Source organism: Cervus elaphus, chromosome 15, assembly GCF_910594005.1.
Source record: "Cervus elaphus chromosome 15, mCerEla1.1, whole genome shotgun sequence".
Classification (NCBI taxonomy): domain Eukaryota; kingdom Metazoa; phylum Chordata; class Mammalia; order Artiodactyla; family Cervidae; genus Cervus; species Cervus elaphus.
The window spans coordinates 24,266,912-24,281,442 of NC_057829.1; the positions used below are offsets into that span (position 1 = coordinate 24,266,912).

The window sequence follows — 14,531 nt, forward strand, 5'->3', positions numbered from 1 at the left end:
ACAATATGACTTTTGTAGGGGTTCCCATCAAGATGAGGAATCTATTTCTCCATGTCTTAAAACTGGTCTCTGGCCTATGGCTTGCTTTGAACAGAATGAAGCAGAAATGACAGTGCATGAGGTGACCCTAAGCCTAACAGGTGGCTTTGCATTCTTTACCTCTCTTTTGGAACCCTGTTATACTATTATGAGCATAACTTAAGGTTAGCTTGAAGGATAATATACAATCTGGAGCAGAGATAAGCTGACCCAGCTAAAGACCCCACAGACTACCCAGCCCCTATCCAGATCATTAACTGATCAACTGAGTTCAACTAAGATGAGAACTGCCCAACGAAGCCCAGCTCAAATCACTAAGCCACAGAATTACTAGTTAAATAGGTAATTATGTCAGTAACTTGGGGGTGGTTTGTCAAGCAAAATAAGCTAATTAATACATTACCCAGATTGGCAAATTTTTTCAGAGTAGCTCCAGAGTCAGTTCAAACTAACAGGTATTATTTTCAGATTTCCTTGTTTTTGCCCAGTGGAATTCTCTTTACTTCCTTGTGAACTAATCTATGATATTTACTTAAAAGGACCTTTTGATTCCACAGTTTTCAAGTTATCTAGCCTGTCATATAACTAAAAAACTAAGGAGAATCTAACAACCATCTCATCTCAGAACCAGATGAGCTAAAGTTAATAAAAATTTTTTAAATCAAGGATACACATGTAACAAAATAAACTATAAATGAACTCGTAGAAAGACTATGACAAACACAGAGAGCTCCTTGAAAAGACATCACTTTGCTGACAAATCTGCACAGTCAAAGCTATGGTTTTTTCTGTAGTCATGTACGCATGTGAAACCTGGACCATAAAGAAGGCTGAACGCGGAAGAATTGATGCTTTTGAACTGTGGTGCTGGAGAAGACTCTTTAGAGTCCCTTGGACAGCAAGGAGATCAAACCAGTCAACCCTAAAGGAAATCAACCCTGAATATTCATTGGAAGGACTGATGCTGAAGCTGAAACTCCAATACTTCAGCCACGTGATGCAAAGAACTGACTCATTTGAAAAGACCCTGATGCTAGAAAAGACTGAAAGCGGGAGGAGAAGGGGACAAAAGAGGATGAGATGGTTGGGTGGCATTACCAACTAGATGGACATGAGTTTGAGCAAGCCCTGGGAGTTGGTGATGGACAGGGAAGCCTGGTGTGCTGCACTCCATGGGATCACAAAGAGTCGGACATGACTGAGCAACTGAACTGAACTAAACTGATGCAGAGACGACTCACTGGAAAAGACCCTGATGCTGGGAAAGATTGATGGCAGGAGGAGAAGGGGGCGACAGAGGATGAGATGGTTGGATGGCATCATCAACTCAATGGATATGAGTCTGAGCAAACTCTGGGAGATAGCGAAGGACAGGGAAGCCTGTCTGGCATGTCGCAGTCCATGCAGTTGCAAAGAGTCGGACACCACTGAGCGACTGAACAACAACAAGCATATGAAACAAACTGCTGTGGCTGAAGAAGGGCTTAACGTTGCCCAGTTTGCCTCCTTCAGGAAGTAGTACTGTGATATTTTAAAGGAACATATCAATAATTTGAAAATTACTGTTCAATACTAGTTCATTAAATTCCTCCACACACTGGTCTACTAAAGGTGTGGTTCTTAATCCTGGCCACATTTTGGAATTGCCTAGGAGTGAGCCTAGGCAACAGCATATTACTAAAAACTCTCCGAAGGATTACAGCATAGAGTTAGACCCACTGAACAAACATAACTATCTCAAGTCCTATATTTGTTGTAATAGTTCAAAAACAGTACGATACTGTACTACTGGAATTTGAACCCTTTCCTTTTAGATAATATCTCTTGATGAGATCATATTTCTGGTATCCCTTGGCTGCTTCCTTCAAGAAGTTCCTGACAATTATTTGTTAAGGAAATAATACATAGTTCTTGTAATACCAACTACCTGCAAATCAAACCAGTGAAGATATCAACTGACATTCCCTCTGTAGATAAGTTCTTACATTTCTATCAATATGTAACTGAAATTCCTCCCCCAATCCAACAGTTAAATAAATGAAATTATGGGAAAGAACTAAGTTTACAGAGCTAACAGTAACTGTTCAAATCATGCTCATCTTAACTATGAAGAATTACAAAACTGGATTAACAATAAATAATCTGTGATATTTCAAAGGAGACTGATTAAATATTTCATCAGAAAAAAATTACCTAAAAATATTTATAATCTTTTAATAAATTATGTATGAAGTTGAACAAGAAAAGTTGAACTCTCTACACATTAGTGAATATATATTCATGTATAACTTCAACAGTCTAATAAACATTACAATAGTAAACATTTCTGCCCATTTATATGTTGAGCTTTTATTCATCTTTTACAATAGATCCTGATGAAGGCTTTGTCAAATTATTCCCATAAATCATTTTTCAAATACACAGTTAAACAAAACTGAGCAAAGGAACAGGGTTCACTAAACCTGACCCAGCAGGAAGAACAAGAGAAACAGTCTGCTAAAGATTTCAGATATTCAAATTTTCAAACACAAGAACCTAGAATAATTATGTTTAATAGTTGCTTAATGTCCAAAGAAGTAAAGGCCAAGGCTGAAAACTGACCAATAGCTAGAAATATTAAATTTAAAAAAAACTTTCAGATTTTTAAAAAGAGTATGAAACATTAAGACTGAAAAATCACAATATTCACATTCGAGATCTTAGAGGTTTAACAAAAAATAGATACGGGATTTAGTGAACTGAAGCATAAATCGTAAAAATAATCAAATAATCATAAAAAATAATCAAGAGGCAAAAATGTGGAAAGTTAAGAGAGAAACTATAAGGTGGAGTGAGACGATTTAATACACATCCAATCAGGGGCTTCCCTGGTGGCTCAGGGGTGGAGAATCTGCCTGCTAATATAGGAGACACGGGTTCAGTCCCTGATCTGGGAAGATCCTACATGTGGTACAGTAACTAAAACCATGCACCACAACTATTAAGCCTGTGCTCTAGAGCCCAGAAGCCACAACTACTGAGCCCACATGCTGCAAATACTGAAACCCTCAAGCCCCAGAGCCCATGCTCTGCAATGAGAGAAGCCACCACAATGAGAAGCCCACACACTGCAACTAGGGGGTAGGCCTCATTTGCAGAAAAGCCCATGCAGCAACAAAGACCCAGTACAGCCATAAACAAATAAATAAAATTATTTTTACAAATATACATCCAGAGTCCTATGAGGAAAGGAAAAACTGTATCTAAAGAGATGAGATTAGAATTTCCCATAACTGATCAAAGATATTACTCCAGATTCAAGAAGCCCAGTAAGAAAATGAGGAAATTCATTCCTTAACAAAGAGAAAAGAGACAAATTGTCTTCAAAGGAGCAACATACCAACAGCTGAATTCTCAAATCTGAAGCCAAAAGACAGGGGAAGGTTATCTTAAAAGTGCTGAAAGCAAACGTCAAGCTACAATACTATAACCAACAAAATCATTCATGAATGAAGGTGCAATACAAGCATTTTTAAATATGCAAAGAATCTGCCACCTGCAAATCTACATAAAGGAAATTCCAGACAGTGGTTGACAAATGGAAAATGATACAAATTATTATAAAAATTAAAGAGAAAAGAATGTAGTAAATGGATGTACAGCCATTTCTAAATGTGCACTGACTATATGAAGCAATGTTTTTCTGGGGTTTAATTATATAGAATGAAAATTAGGAAAGGTAAATGGAGGCTTTACAACTCCTGGGAAAGTATTAATATAAATTAAAGAGTAATGCTATTTCTAGAGTAACAATTTAAAAAGTTTCCAAATTTCCAAATGGGTATAGGGAATTCAGTCCAGTTCAGTCGTTCAATAGTGTCAGACTCTTTGCGAGCCCAGGGACTGCAGCATGCCAGGCTTCCCGTCCATCACCAACTCCAGGACCTTGCTCAAACTCATGTCCATCGAGTTGGTGACGCCATTTAACCATCTCATCCTCTGTCATCCCCTTCTCCTCCCGACTTCAATCAGGGTCTTTTCCACTGAGACAGTTTTTCGCATCACACAGCCAAAGTACTGGAGCTTCAGCTTTAGCATTAGTCCAATGAATAGGCATCTGTCCAATGAATCTTCAGGACTGTTTTCCTTTACGATTGATTGGTTTGATCTTGTTGCTGCCCAAGGGATTCTCAAGAGTCTTGTCCAACACCACAGTTTAAAAGCATCAATTCTTCAGTGCTCAGTTTTTTTTATGGTGCATACGTGACCATTTTTCCTCATCCATACATGACCACTGGAAAATCCATAGCTTTGATTAGACGAACATTTGTCAGTAAAGTAATGTCTCTGCTTTTTAATATGCTGTCTAGCTTTGTCATAGCTTTTCTTCCAAGGAGCAAGTGTCTTTTAACTTCATGGCTTCAGTCACCATCCACAGTAATTTTGGAGCCCAAGAAAATAAAGTCTCTCACTGTTTCCATTGTTTCCCTATCTATTTGCCATGAAGTGATGGGACCAGATGCCATGATCTTAGTTTTCTGAATGTTGAGTTTTAAGTCAGCTTTTTCACTCTCTTTCACTTTGATCAAGAGGCTCTTTAGTTCTCCTTCACCTTCTGCCATAAGGGTAGTATCACCTGCATATCTGAGGTTATTGGTATTTCTCCCAGCAATCTTGATTCCAGCTTGTGCTTTATCCAGTCCAGCATTTTGCATGATGTACTCTGCATATAAGTTAAATAAGCAGCGTGACAATATACAGCCTTGTCGTACTCCTTTCCCAATTTTGAACCCATCTGTTTGTTCCACGTCCAGTTCTAACTATTGCTTCTTGACCTGCACACAGGTTTCTCAGGAGGCAGGTCAGGTGGTCTGGTATTCCCGTCTTTTGAAGAATTTTCCAGTTTGTTGTGATCCACACAAAGGCTTTGGTATAGTCAATATAGCAGAAGTACATGTTTTTCTGGAATGTTCTTGCTTTTTCTATGATCCAGCGAATGTTGGCAATTTGATCTGGTTCCTCTACTTTTCTTAAATCCAGCTTGAACATCTGGAAGTCCTTGGTTCATGTACTGCTGAAGCCTACCTTGGAGAATTTTGAGCATTACTTGGCTAGTGTGTGAGATGAGTGCAATTGTGCAGTCGTCTGAACATTCTTTGGCACTGTCTTTCTTTGGGACTGGAATGACCTTTTCCAGTTCTGTGGCCACTGCTGAGCTTTCCAGATTTGTTAGTGTACTAAGTGCAGCACTTTCACAGCGTCATCTTTCAGGATTTGAAATTGCTCAGCTGGAATTCCATCACCTCCACTAGCTTTGTTCATAGTGATGCTTCCTAAGGCCCATTTGATTTTGCACTCCAGGATATCTGGCTTGAGGTGAGTGATAACACCATCGTGGTTATCTGGGTCATTAAGATCTTTCTTGTATGGTTCTTCTGGGTACTCTTGCCACCCCTTCTTAATATTCTGCTTCTGTTAGGTCTATACCGTTTCTGTCTTAATTGTATCGATCTTTGCATGAAATGTTCCCTTGGTATCTCTAATTTTCTTGAAGAGATCTCTAGTCTTTCCCATGCTATTTTTTTCCCCTGTTTCTTTGCATTCACTTAGGAAGGCTTTCTTATCTCTCCTTGTTACTCTTTGGAACTCTGCATTCAGACAGATATATCTTTCCTTTACTCCTGCTGCCTTTTGCAATTTCCAAAGGAAGGCTTGGGTGGTAAACTGCAATTAATTTTGATTAATTTCAGCACTCTGCACAGTATTAGCCACCTACCCCTTCACCCTCAACCGTCTGACAGGCAGTTATCCAATGATCCAGGAGTATCCTGGACACAGCTTGTGGAAGTCAGAGCAGGCTATACAGATTCTGTCCTTCTATATGAGATCAGTCCTCTGATCACCAATTGCTGCTTTTGATTACAGAAGAACAGACACAAAAGGAGGATAAATCTCTTCTGTAACCCTTCTGACCACTGTCACAAGCCTATTCTCCTCCAGCTAAAGAGACTTTCAGGACTGAAAGGGCTGGTGTGTGTGCTGTTTTTTTGTTTTTTTTTTTTAATTTTATCTTCTTCTATTTTCTGCCTTTTATTTCTTTTGCCCCTTTTAGAAGTCAGTTGTTTAAGATCTAGGACATTCAAATGTAACTGCACATAGAGGGGAATTTAGAAAGTCATTCTGTATGCCCAGGAAAAGGTACAGTCTCAAAAGAGAGCTGAGAAGACCTTAGGCTTACAGTTCAGTCTGATCCTTGGCACAGAGACAATCTGTAACAATCAAAACAAAACGTGCACCCCAATGCTCATCGCAGCACTGTTTATAATTGCCAGGACATGGAAGGAACCTAGATACCCATCAGCAGACAAATGGATAAGGAAGCTGTGGTACATATACACAATGGAATATTACTCAGCCATTAAAAAGAATTCATTTGAATCAGTTCTAATGAGATGGATGAAACTGGAGCCCATTATACAGAGTGAAGTAAGCCAGAAGATAAACACCAATACAGTATACTAACGCATATATATGGAATTTTAAAAGATGGTAGTGATAACCCTACATGCAAAACAGAAAAAGAGACACAGATGTACAGAACAGACTTTTGGACTCTGTGGGAGAAGGCAAGGGTGGGATATTCTGAGAGAGTAGCACTGAAACAAGTATACTATCAAGGGTGAAACAGATCAGCAGCCCAGGTTGGATGCACGAGACAAGTGCTCGGGGCTGGTGCACTGGGAAGACCCAGAGGGATGGGATGGGGAGGGAGGCGGGAGGGGGGATCGGGATGGGGAACACATGTAAATCCATGGCTGATTCATGTCAATGTATGGCAAAAACCACTACAATATTGTAAAGTAATTAGCCTCCAACTAATAAAAATAAATGAAAAAACAAAACAAAACAAAAATCAGCAAACCCTATAGAAGGAGAACCTTTTTTCCAGAGTTACCACATTTTAGGTTCAAAGGTCCAGTTTTCAAAAAGAAAAACAAAATCTGAGAATATTAAAAATTACAAAAGCATTGCCCAATCAAAGAAAAAAACCAACATGGGAATGCAAAATGATACAGCTACTTTGGAAGGCAGTTTGATAGTTTCTTACAAAGCTAAACTATTACAATATGATCCAGCAAAAGTGCTCTTCATTATTTATCCAAAGTAGTTAAAAAACCTGTGTCTATAAAAAACTTAAACACAGATGCTCATAACAGCTTTATTTGTAACTGCCAAACCTTAGAAGCAATCAAAATTTCCTTCAGTAGGTAAATGGATAAACAAACTTGTATCTAGACAGTGGAACATTATTTAGCATTAAAAAAAAAAATCATCAACCAAGTTATGAAAAAAGACAGAGGAACCATAAACACACATTACTAAGTGAAAGAAGACAATCAGAGAAAGCTACAAAGTATGTGATTCCAACTGTGATATTCTGGAAAAGGCAAAACTATGAAAGTAAAAGTCAGTGATTGCTAAGAGTTAGGGTGTGAGGGGGATGAATAAGAGGAGCATAAAGTATTTTTAGGAAAGTGAAAATATATAATACTACAAGAGTGGATGCACATCAATATACATTTTCCAAACCAACAGAATAAACCCTAGTGTGCAATATGTATACCTGCAATAAACTGTCAATGTAGTGACAAAAAGAGATTTTCCCATACTGAGATATGGGAAGTCATTCGGGCTCACACCTAAGATAACACAAATTCAACGCTAATTAAACCAGCTGCTTTGTGGCCTATCAAACATACATTCTACACCTGCTCTAATTATTAAAGGACACAATGACCAGAAATAAACAATGTCCATGGAAAGAATAAAGATTAAATCCCTGCTCCCTTCCTGGGATGCCAAACCTGGCATTCCTTCGTTGATAAAAGACTCTCTTCCCAGGTGTCAAGGCCACAGGGACTTGCTGTGTACATGCTCATCTCTTTTTTAGAAATCTCGAAGGAAATCTATTCATGACTTGTTTGATGGATCTTTGTTCTGACAAGATATAAAACTGTGTTGAAAAGCATGCTTTTCTGGAGCAGTTCCTCAGTTATCTGAGAATCTGTCTTCCAGGCTAACTGTCCTCACTTTGGCTTAAATAAAACTCGTTTCTTTTTTCCTATTATGGACTGCTTAATGATTATTTTTGTCAACAGCAGGTTCATCAACTAAAACAAATATACAAATTAATTTTCTTGTGAACCTAAAAATGCTGTAAAAAAAAAAGTCTACTTTAGAAAAATGAAACAACCAGATGATGAACCTTGATAGACTAAAACAATTTTCCTAAAGATACTCAAATAACTAAAGAAAGACATGAAAATAGTCAAGAAAACAGTATATGAAGAGAATGAAAATACCAATAAAAAAACAGAAAGCCTGAAAACAAACCAAAAGTAAATTATGGAGATGAAAAATACAATAACCAAAATTAAAAGTTCAGTAGAGGAATTCAAAGGCAGATTTGAGCAGAAAGAAAAATGAATAAGGGAACTTGAAGATAACTGAAATTACTAAGTCTCAAGGGGGAAAAAAATGGAGAAAAGGAAACAAAACCTAAGGAACCTATGAAACATCATGAAGTGGACCAAAAAGGCACTGTAGGAGTTCCAGAAGGTAAAAAGAGATAGAGAGATCATTTGAAGAAGTAATAACCAAAAAGTTCCCAAATTTGATGAAAAACACAAATATCCAAGAAACTCCAAGTAGGATGAACTGAAAGAGACCCATACTGAGACAAATTACAATCAAATTGTTGAAAGACCAAGAGAGAAACTTGAAAGAAGCAAGAGAGAAGTGACTTGTCACATACAAGGAATCCTCAATAGGAGTATCAGCAGATTTCTTAGCAGAGACTTTGCAGATCTGAAAGCAGTAGTCTTATATATTCAAACTACAGAAAGAAAAATCTATCAACCATGAATCTGACACTCCCTCATAGCTCAGTCAGTAAAGAATCTGCCTGCAATGGAGGAGACTCAGGTTCAATTCCTGGGTTGGGAAGGTTCCCTGGAGAAAGAAATGACAACCCACTCTAGTATTCTTGCCTGGAGAATCCCATGGACAGAGGAGCCTGTCAGGCTACAGTCCATGGGTTGCAAGAGTCGGACACGACTTAGCAACTAAACCACCACCAAAACTCCCCTTCAAAAATGAGAGAGAAATCAAGACATTTATAGATAAAAGCTGAAGGAGTTTGTTAGCACCAAACTTGTCCTTTAAGAAATACTAAAAGAAATCCTACAGTTGAAATGAAAGAACGCCAGATAGTTACTCAAAGCTGTATTATAAAAATAATGATCTCAGTAAAGGTAAATATGGGGCTTCCCTGAGAGCTCAGCTGGTAAAGAATCCACCTGCAATGCAGGAGACCCCGGTTGATTCCTGGGTTGGGAAGATCCACTGGAGAAAAGATAGACTAACCACTCCAGTATTCTTGGGCTTCCCTTGTGGCTCAGCTGGTGAAGAATCCACCTGCAATGCGGGAGACCTGGGTTCAATCCCTCGGTTGGGAAGATCCCCTGGAGAAGGGAAAGACTACCCACTCTAGTATTCTGGCATAGAGAATTCCATGAACTATATATAGTACACATGGTCACAAACAGTCAGACACGACTGAGGAACTTTCACAAGTAAATATATGGGTGATTATAAAAGCTAGTACTATTCTAACTTTGGGCTTTTTCCTCCAAATTTTGTTTTCTACAGAATTCTAGAGACTAATGCATAAAATTATTAATTTTTTTGGACACATAATGTATATAAAAGTTATCTTGTGACACCAGTAACTGAAACCGAGTGGGGACAGAGCCATCTAGGAACAGAGTGTGTTATTGAAATTGACTTTGTATAAATTTGAGTTAGTGTGTAACTTTAGGATATTAAATGTAATCCCCATGGTAACCACAAAAAAATAGCTACAGAATATACAGAAAAGGAAATAAGAAAGTAAAACTTTTCACTGCAAAAAATAAACACAAAAGAAAGTAATGTAGGAAAATCAGCAAAAAGACATACAATGAAAACTAAAAAATATTGCTGAAAGAACTTAAATAAATGGAAAGATCCCACATTCATGGATTAAAAGACTTATTATTATTAAGATGTCATTACTTCTGAAAGTGATCTACAGATTCAAAGCAATCCCTAACAAAACCATGGAGATACAAATTAAAATCATGATTAAGGTCACTATATATCCAAGAGACTAGCAAAAATTTTGAAGTTTAAGAATACCAAATTGATAGTGATGGGAAGGTAACCATTCTGGTAAAAAGGATAACATTAACCTGTAAAGTTCAAGTATACTCTATGACTCTGGGAAGCCCTGGTGGCTCAGCAGTAAAGAATCTGGCTGCTAATGCAGGAGACAGGTTGAAACCCTGGGTCAGAAACATCCCCAAGAGAAGGAAATGGCAACTCACTCCAGTATTCCTGCCTGGGAAATTCCATGGACTGAGGAGCCTGGCAAGTTACAGTCCACAGGGTCACAAATAGTCAGACATGACTTAGTAACTAAACAACAACAAATGACCCAGAAATTCCATTCTAACCATACACTTTAGAAATACTAAAGTTTATGTATATCAAATAATAAATGTTCAAAGCAAAATTATTTGCAATTGCCAAAAATGGAAATACCCAAGAGTCCATCAGGAATAGACTGAGTAAATAATTATAGATGCACGCAGTTGAGTACAACATAGCAGTAAGACCTAATGATGGAGAACCATGGCTATACATAGGCGGGTAATCATACACATGATGTTAAAAAAAGAAAGAAAAGGAAGTCACCAAAGGCTACCTGCAGCATAATTCTGTGTATCTGAACTAACTGTTGGAAAACTAAATTATATTATATAGAGATACATACTAGCTGGAAAAAAAATTAAGCTAAGTGGTCAAAACCAAGTTAGTCAAGCAAAGGCTATTTTGCCTCTGGGGACCAAAGGTGAAGCTCAATTACAAAGCTCAGACTCCTATTTACTCCTAAGAACTGGGGATGGGGAAATCAGTATTCCAGTTCAACTTTCACCACTGATTAATCTTATGTCTTAGGTAATTAATTGGTCAATTTGTTCATTCTTTAAAGAAAAAGGTGGACAAGCAAAAAAAAAAAAAGACTATAACTTCAAGTGTAATGTCACATGGAACAGCACTGTTCAAAAAGGAATGACCCACAGATGTCACCACAGCAAAAGTGGAAGAATCTACAATGTTACCCTGCATGCTACTGGCATAATATAAACAAACAAGTCAAGGGCAAAATCCTTCTTGCCAAGAGAATTAATGTATACATCGAGCAAAAAGCACCCTAACAGCCAAGACAGTTTCCTGAAACATGTGAATAAAAATGATCAGGGGGAAGAAAAGGAAGCCAAACAGAAAGGTACTCAAGTTCATCTGAAATGCTACCAAAGCAGCACACTTTGTGAGAACCAATGGAAAGGAGCCAGAGCTGCTGGAAGTCATTCCCTATGAATTTGTGGTATAATAATAGTAATAATTAAAAGACCTCTGGATTGTTAAAAAAAAAAAACCTTAATAATTGGGTTATAGATCAAAATACTCTTCTCTATAACCGCTTACCTTCCACAAGCAATCTGAGTGACAATGCTTCCCATAAGTTCAAAAACTTTCCTTGGGTTTATTTCATGACTGGTAGAGTTATGACCCAACTGACCATACCCTCCAGCTCCGAAAGTAAACACTCCACCTTCCTAAAAAGAAGACAAAATCCTTTGTGATTAGAAAGCCTGATAAAAGGAAATAATCTTCAGGAAATTAAGTTAATCTTTAATATAACTATGGAGTCAATTTTCTTTTCTATTGTCTTCTTAATTTAATGGATGATAAGATAGCTAACTTTTCAAGGCAATACATCTTAAAACTAAAAGTTTTAGGTTGATATTGCTGATTATTTTCACATATTTAGAAGTATTTATGGTCATCATCAAACCCATGATGACAATGATGACAGTAACGATGACAAAGTCATCATTAAATCAATACTATTTTTGCACTGCCTTTTACTATCCTTATATTCTTGTCAAATCACAGAAAATTGAATAAAACCTAAAAATGATATCATTTTCAGTTTCCAAAGTAGCTCTGCAAAGGAAAAAAAAAAATACGTGTAAACAGAGCACACAAATATACCTACTCTTAGCATACTGTTACTATAGACAATCTTTAAAATACCTATCATAAGATACATAACTGGATTAAAGGCAGTATTTTTTAAAAAGTAATTCATGATGACAGTTCAACAAAAGCACAATTAGTATTTTCTCAGTTCAATTGCTTTTCTTCATAGTTGCAGCTATGTAAACAAATTTAAGTGGAATAAGAGTGTTTATACAGACTTCTATATCAGGAAATTGATTTTTCTGTTTAAAATCTTTTTATCACGGGAAATTTCAACAAAGACACAATAGTAAAGACATATATATATGTGTGTGTGTGTGTGTGTGTGTGTGTTTATCTACATACTAAATTATCACATAAACATCGCTCAGTTTCAACCAGTAAAACTTAAGACAACCCTGGTTCACTGATGCCCTTCCCACCCCGCTTTGAGGGGTATTTCAAAGCAGAAAACTGTACTAGAGGTACTTTAAACTAGCAAACTGTGGTCAAAAAATCATTTCACCTATAAATGTGTATGTATTCTCAATGGAACATATCTCTAACAGACAAAAATATATAACACAATACTATTATACACAAAAAATATTAATTTCCTTTTTTGGACAGAAATAGCAAGTGTTAAGTTTTATTTCTCAGGTTTTTTCATCTTACTGACATTACTGACTTGACATAAGATTGTGAATATTTAAAATATACAACATGACATATATATACTCTGTGGAATTACTACTATAGTCAAATAAATTAACACATCCATCACCTCACACACTTTTTTGGGGGGAGGAAAAAGCTCAGATCTACTCTCAACAAATTTTAAGTACAGAATACTGTATTGTTAATAGTCACTATGTTGTACATTAGATCCTCAGAATTTAAAAATCTTGTAACAGGAAGTTTGTACCCTCTGACCACATATCCCCATTTTCCTCACGCCCCACACCCTGGGAACCACCATTCTACTTTGTTTCTGTGAATTTGACTTTCTATTCCTAATTGCCTTCCCGCTCACATTTTTTTAAACAATTACATGTATAAGTGATACCATTTAGTATTTGTCCTTGCCTGGCTTATTTCACTTAGCATAAGGCCTCCAGGTTCACTTATGTAGTTACAAATGAAAGCATTTCCCCTTCTTATGACTGAGTAATATTCCAGTATATGTATGCATGCCCATGCACACATGTACACATCACATTTCCTTTGTCCACTCATTTGTCAGTGGACACTTTGGTTGTTTAAATAACTTGGCTATTGTGAACAATGCTTCAGTAAAAATGAGCATAGTTATCTCTTTGAGATCCTGTTTTCATATCCTTCAGAAATACATCCAAAAGTGGAATCGCTGGATCTTATAGTAGTTCTATTTTTAATATTCTGAGGAATCTTCATACTGTTTTCTGTAATGGCTGCACCAAGTTGTATTTCCAACAGCAGTGTATAGGGTTCCCCTTTCTCCATATACTGCTTTTTTTTTTTTTTTAATTATAGTGATCATAACAGATGTGAGTTTGTGGTCTTGATTTGCATTTCCTGATGATTGTGATGTTGATACTGAGTACCTTTTTCATGGTCTTTTGGTCATTTGTGTATCTCCTTCAGAAAATGTCTATTCAAGCCCTTTGCCCATTTTTAAATTAGACTGTTTCTCAGTCACGAGTTAAGTGAGTTCCTTATGTGTTTTAGATATTAACCCCTAAGCAGATACATGATTTACAAATATCTTCTCTCATTTCACAGGATGACCTTTCATTTTGTTGATTGTTTCCTTTCCTGTGCAGAAGCTTTTAGTTTATTTTTGCTTTTGTTATCTGTGTGCTTTTGGTGTCATATCCAAGAAATGACTACCAAGACTCATGCCAAGAAACTTTCTCCCCAGGTTTTCTCCTAGGAGTTTTACAGTTTCAGGCCTTACATTTAAGTCTTTATTCCATTTTGAGCTACATTTTGTAAGTGGTATGAATTAGGGAGTCAGCTTTTGAATGTGGATGTTCAGATTTCCCAGCATCATTTATTAATGATGATGTGTGCTCTAAGCACCTTGTCAAGGATTTGCTGCATTTATTTCTATCTATTCTGTTTGATTGGTATTAATATATGTGCTTGCTTTGACACCACTATCATGCAGTTTTGGTTACCATAGCTTTGTAATACAGCTTAAAATCAGGAACCACATTGCTCTTTCTCAAGATTGCTTTGGCTATTCTGGGTCTTTCGTGGTTCTGTATGAATTTTCAGACTGTTCTATTTCTGTGAAAACTGCCGCTGGAATTTGAATACAGATTACACTGAATCTGTAGATCACTTTGAGTAGTGCAGACATTTTAACAATATTTATTCTTCAAATCCAAGAATATGAGAAA

The 14,531-nt window shown here is 36.9% G+C and overlaps 1 protein-coding gene across 7 annotated transcripts in view; it reads right to left on the minus strand.

Moving 5' to 3' along the window:
• The window catches only part of HERC4 (HECT and RLD domain containing E3 ubiquitin protein ligase 4), a 126,282-nt gene that overhangs the window by 64,910 nt on the left and 46,841 nt on the right, over window positions 1-14,531 (minus strand). For all 7 annotated transcript variants that reach the window (XM_043927061.1, XM_043927060.1, XM_043927064.1 and 4 more), the window contains exon 7: window positions 11,611-11,741. In XM_043927061.1, the coding sequence (XP_043782996.1) occupies window positions 11,611-11,741 (131 nt within the window). The remainder of the gene's footprint in view (window positions 1-11,610; window positions 11,742-14,531) is intronic.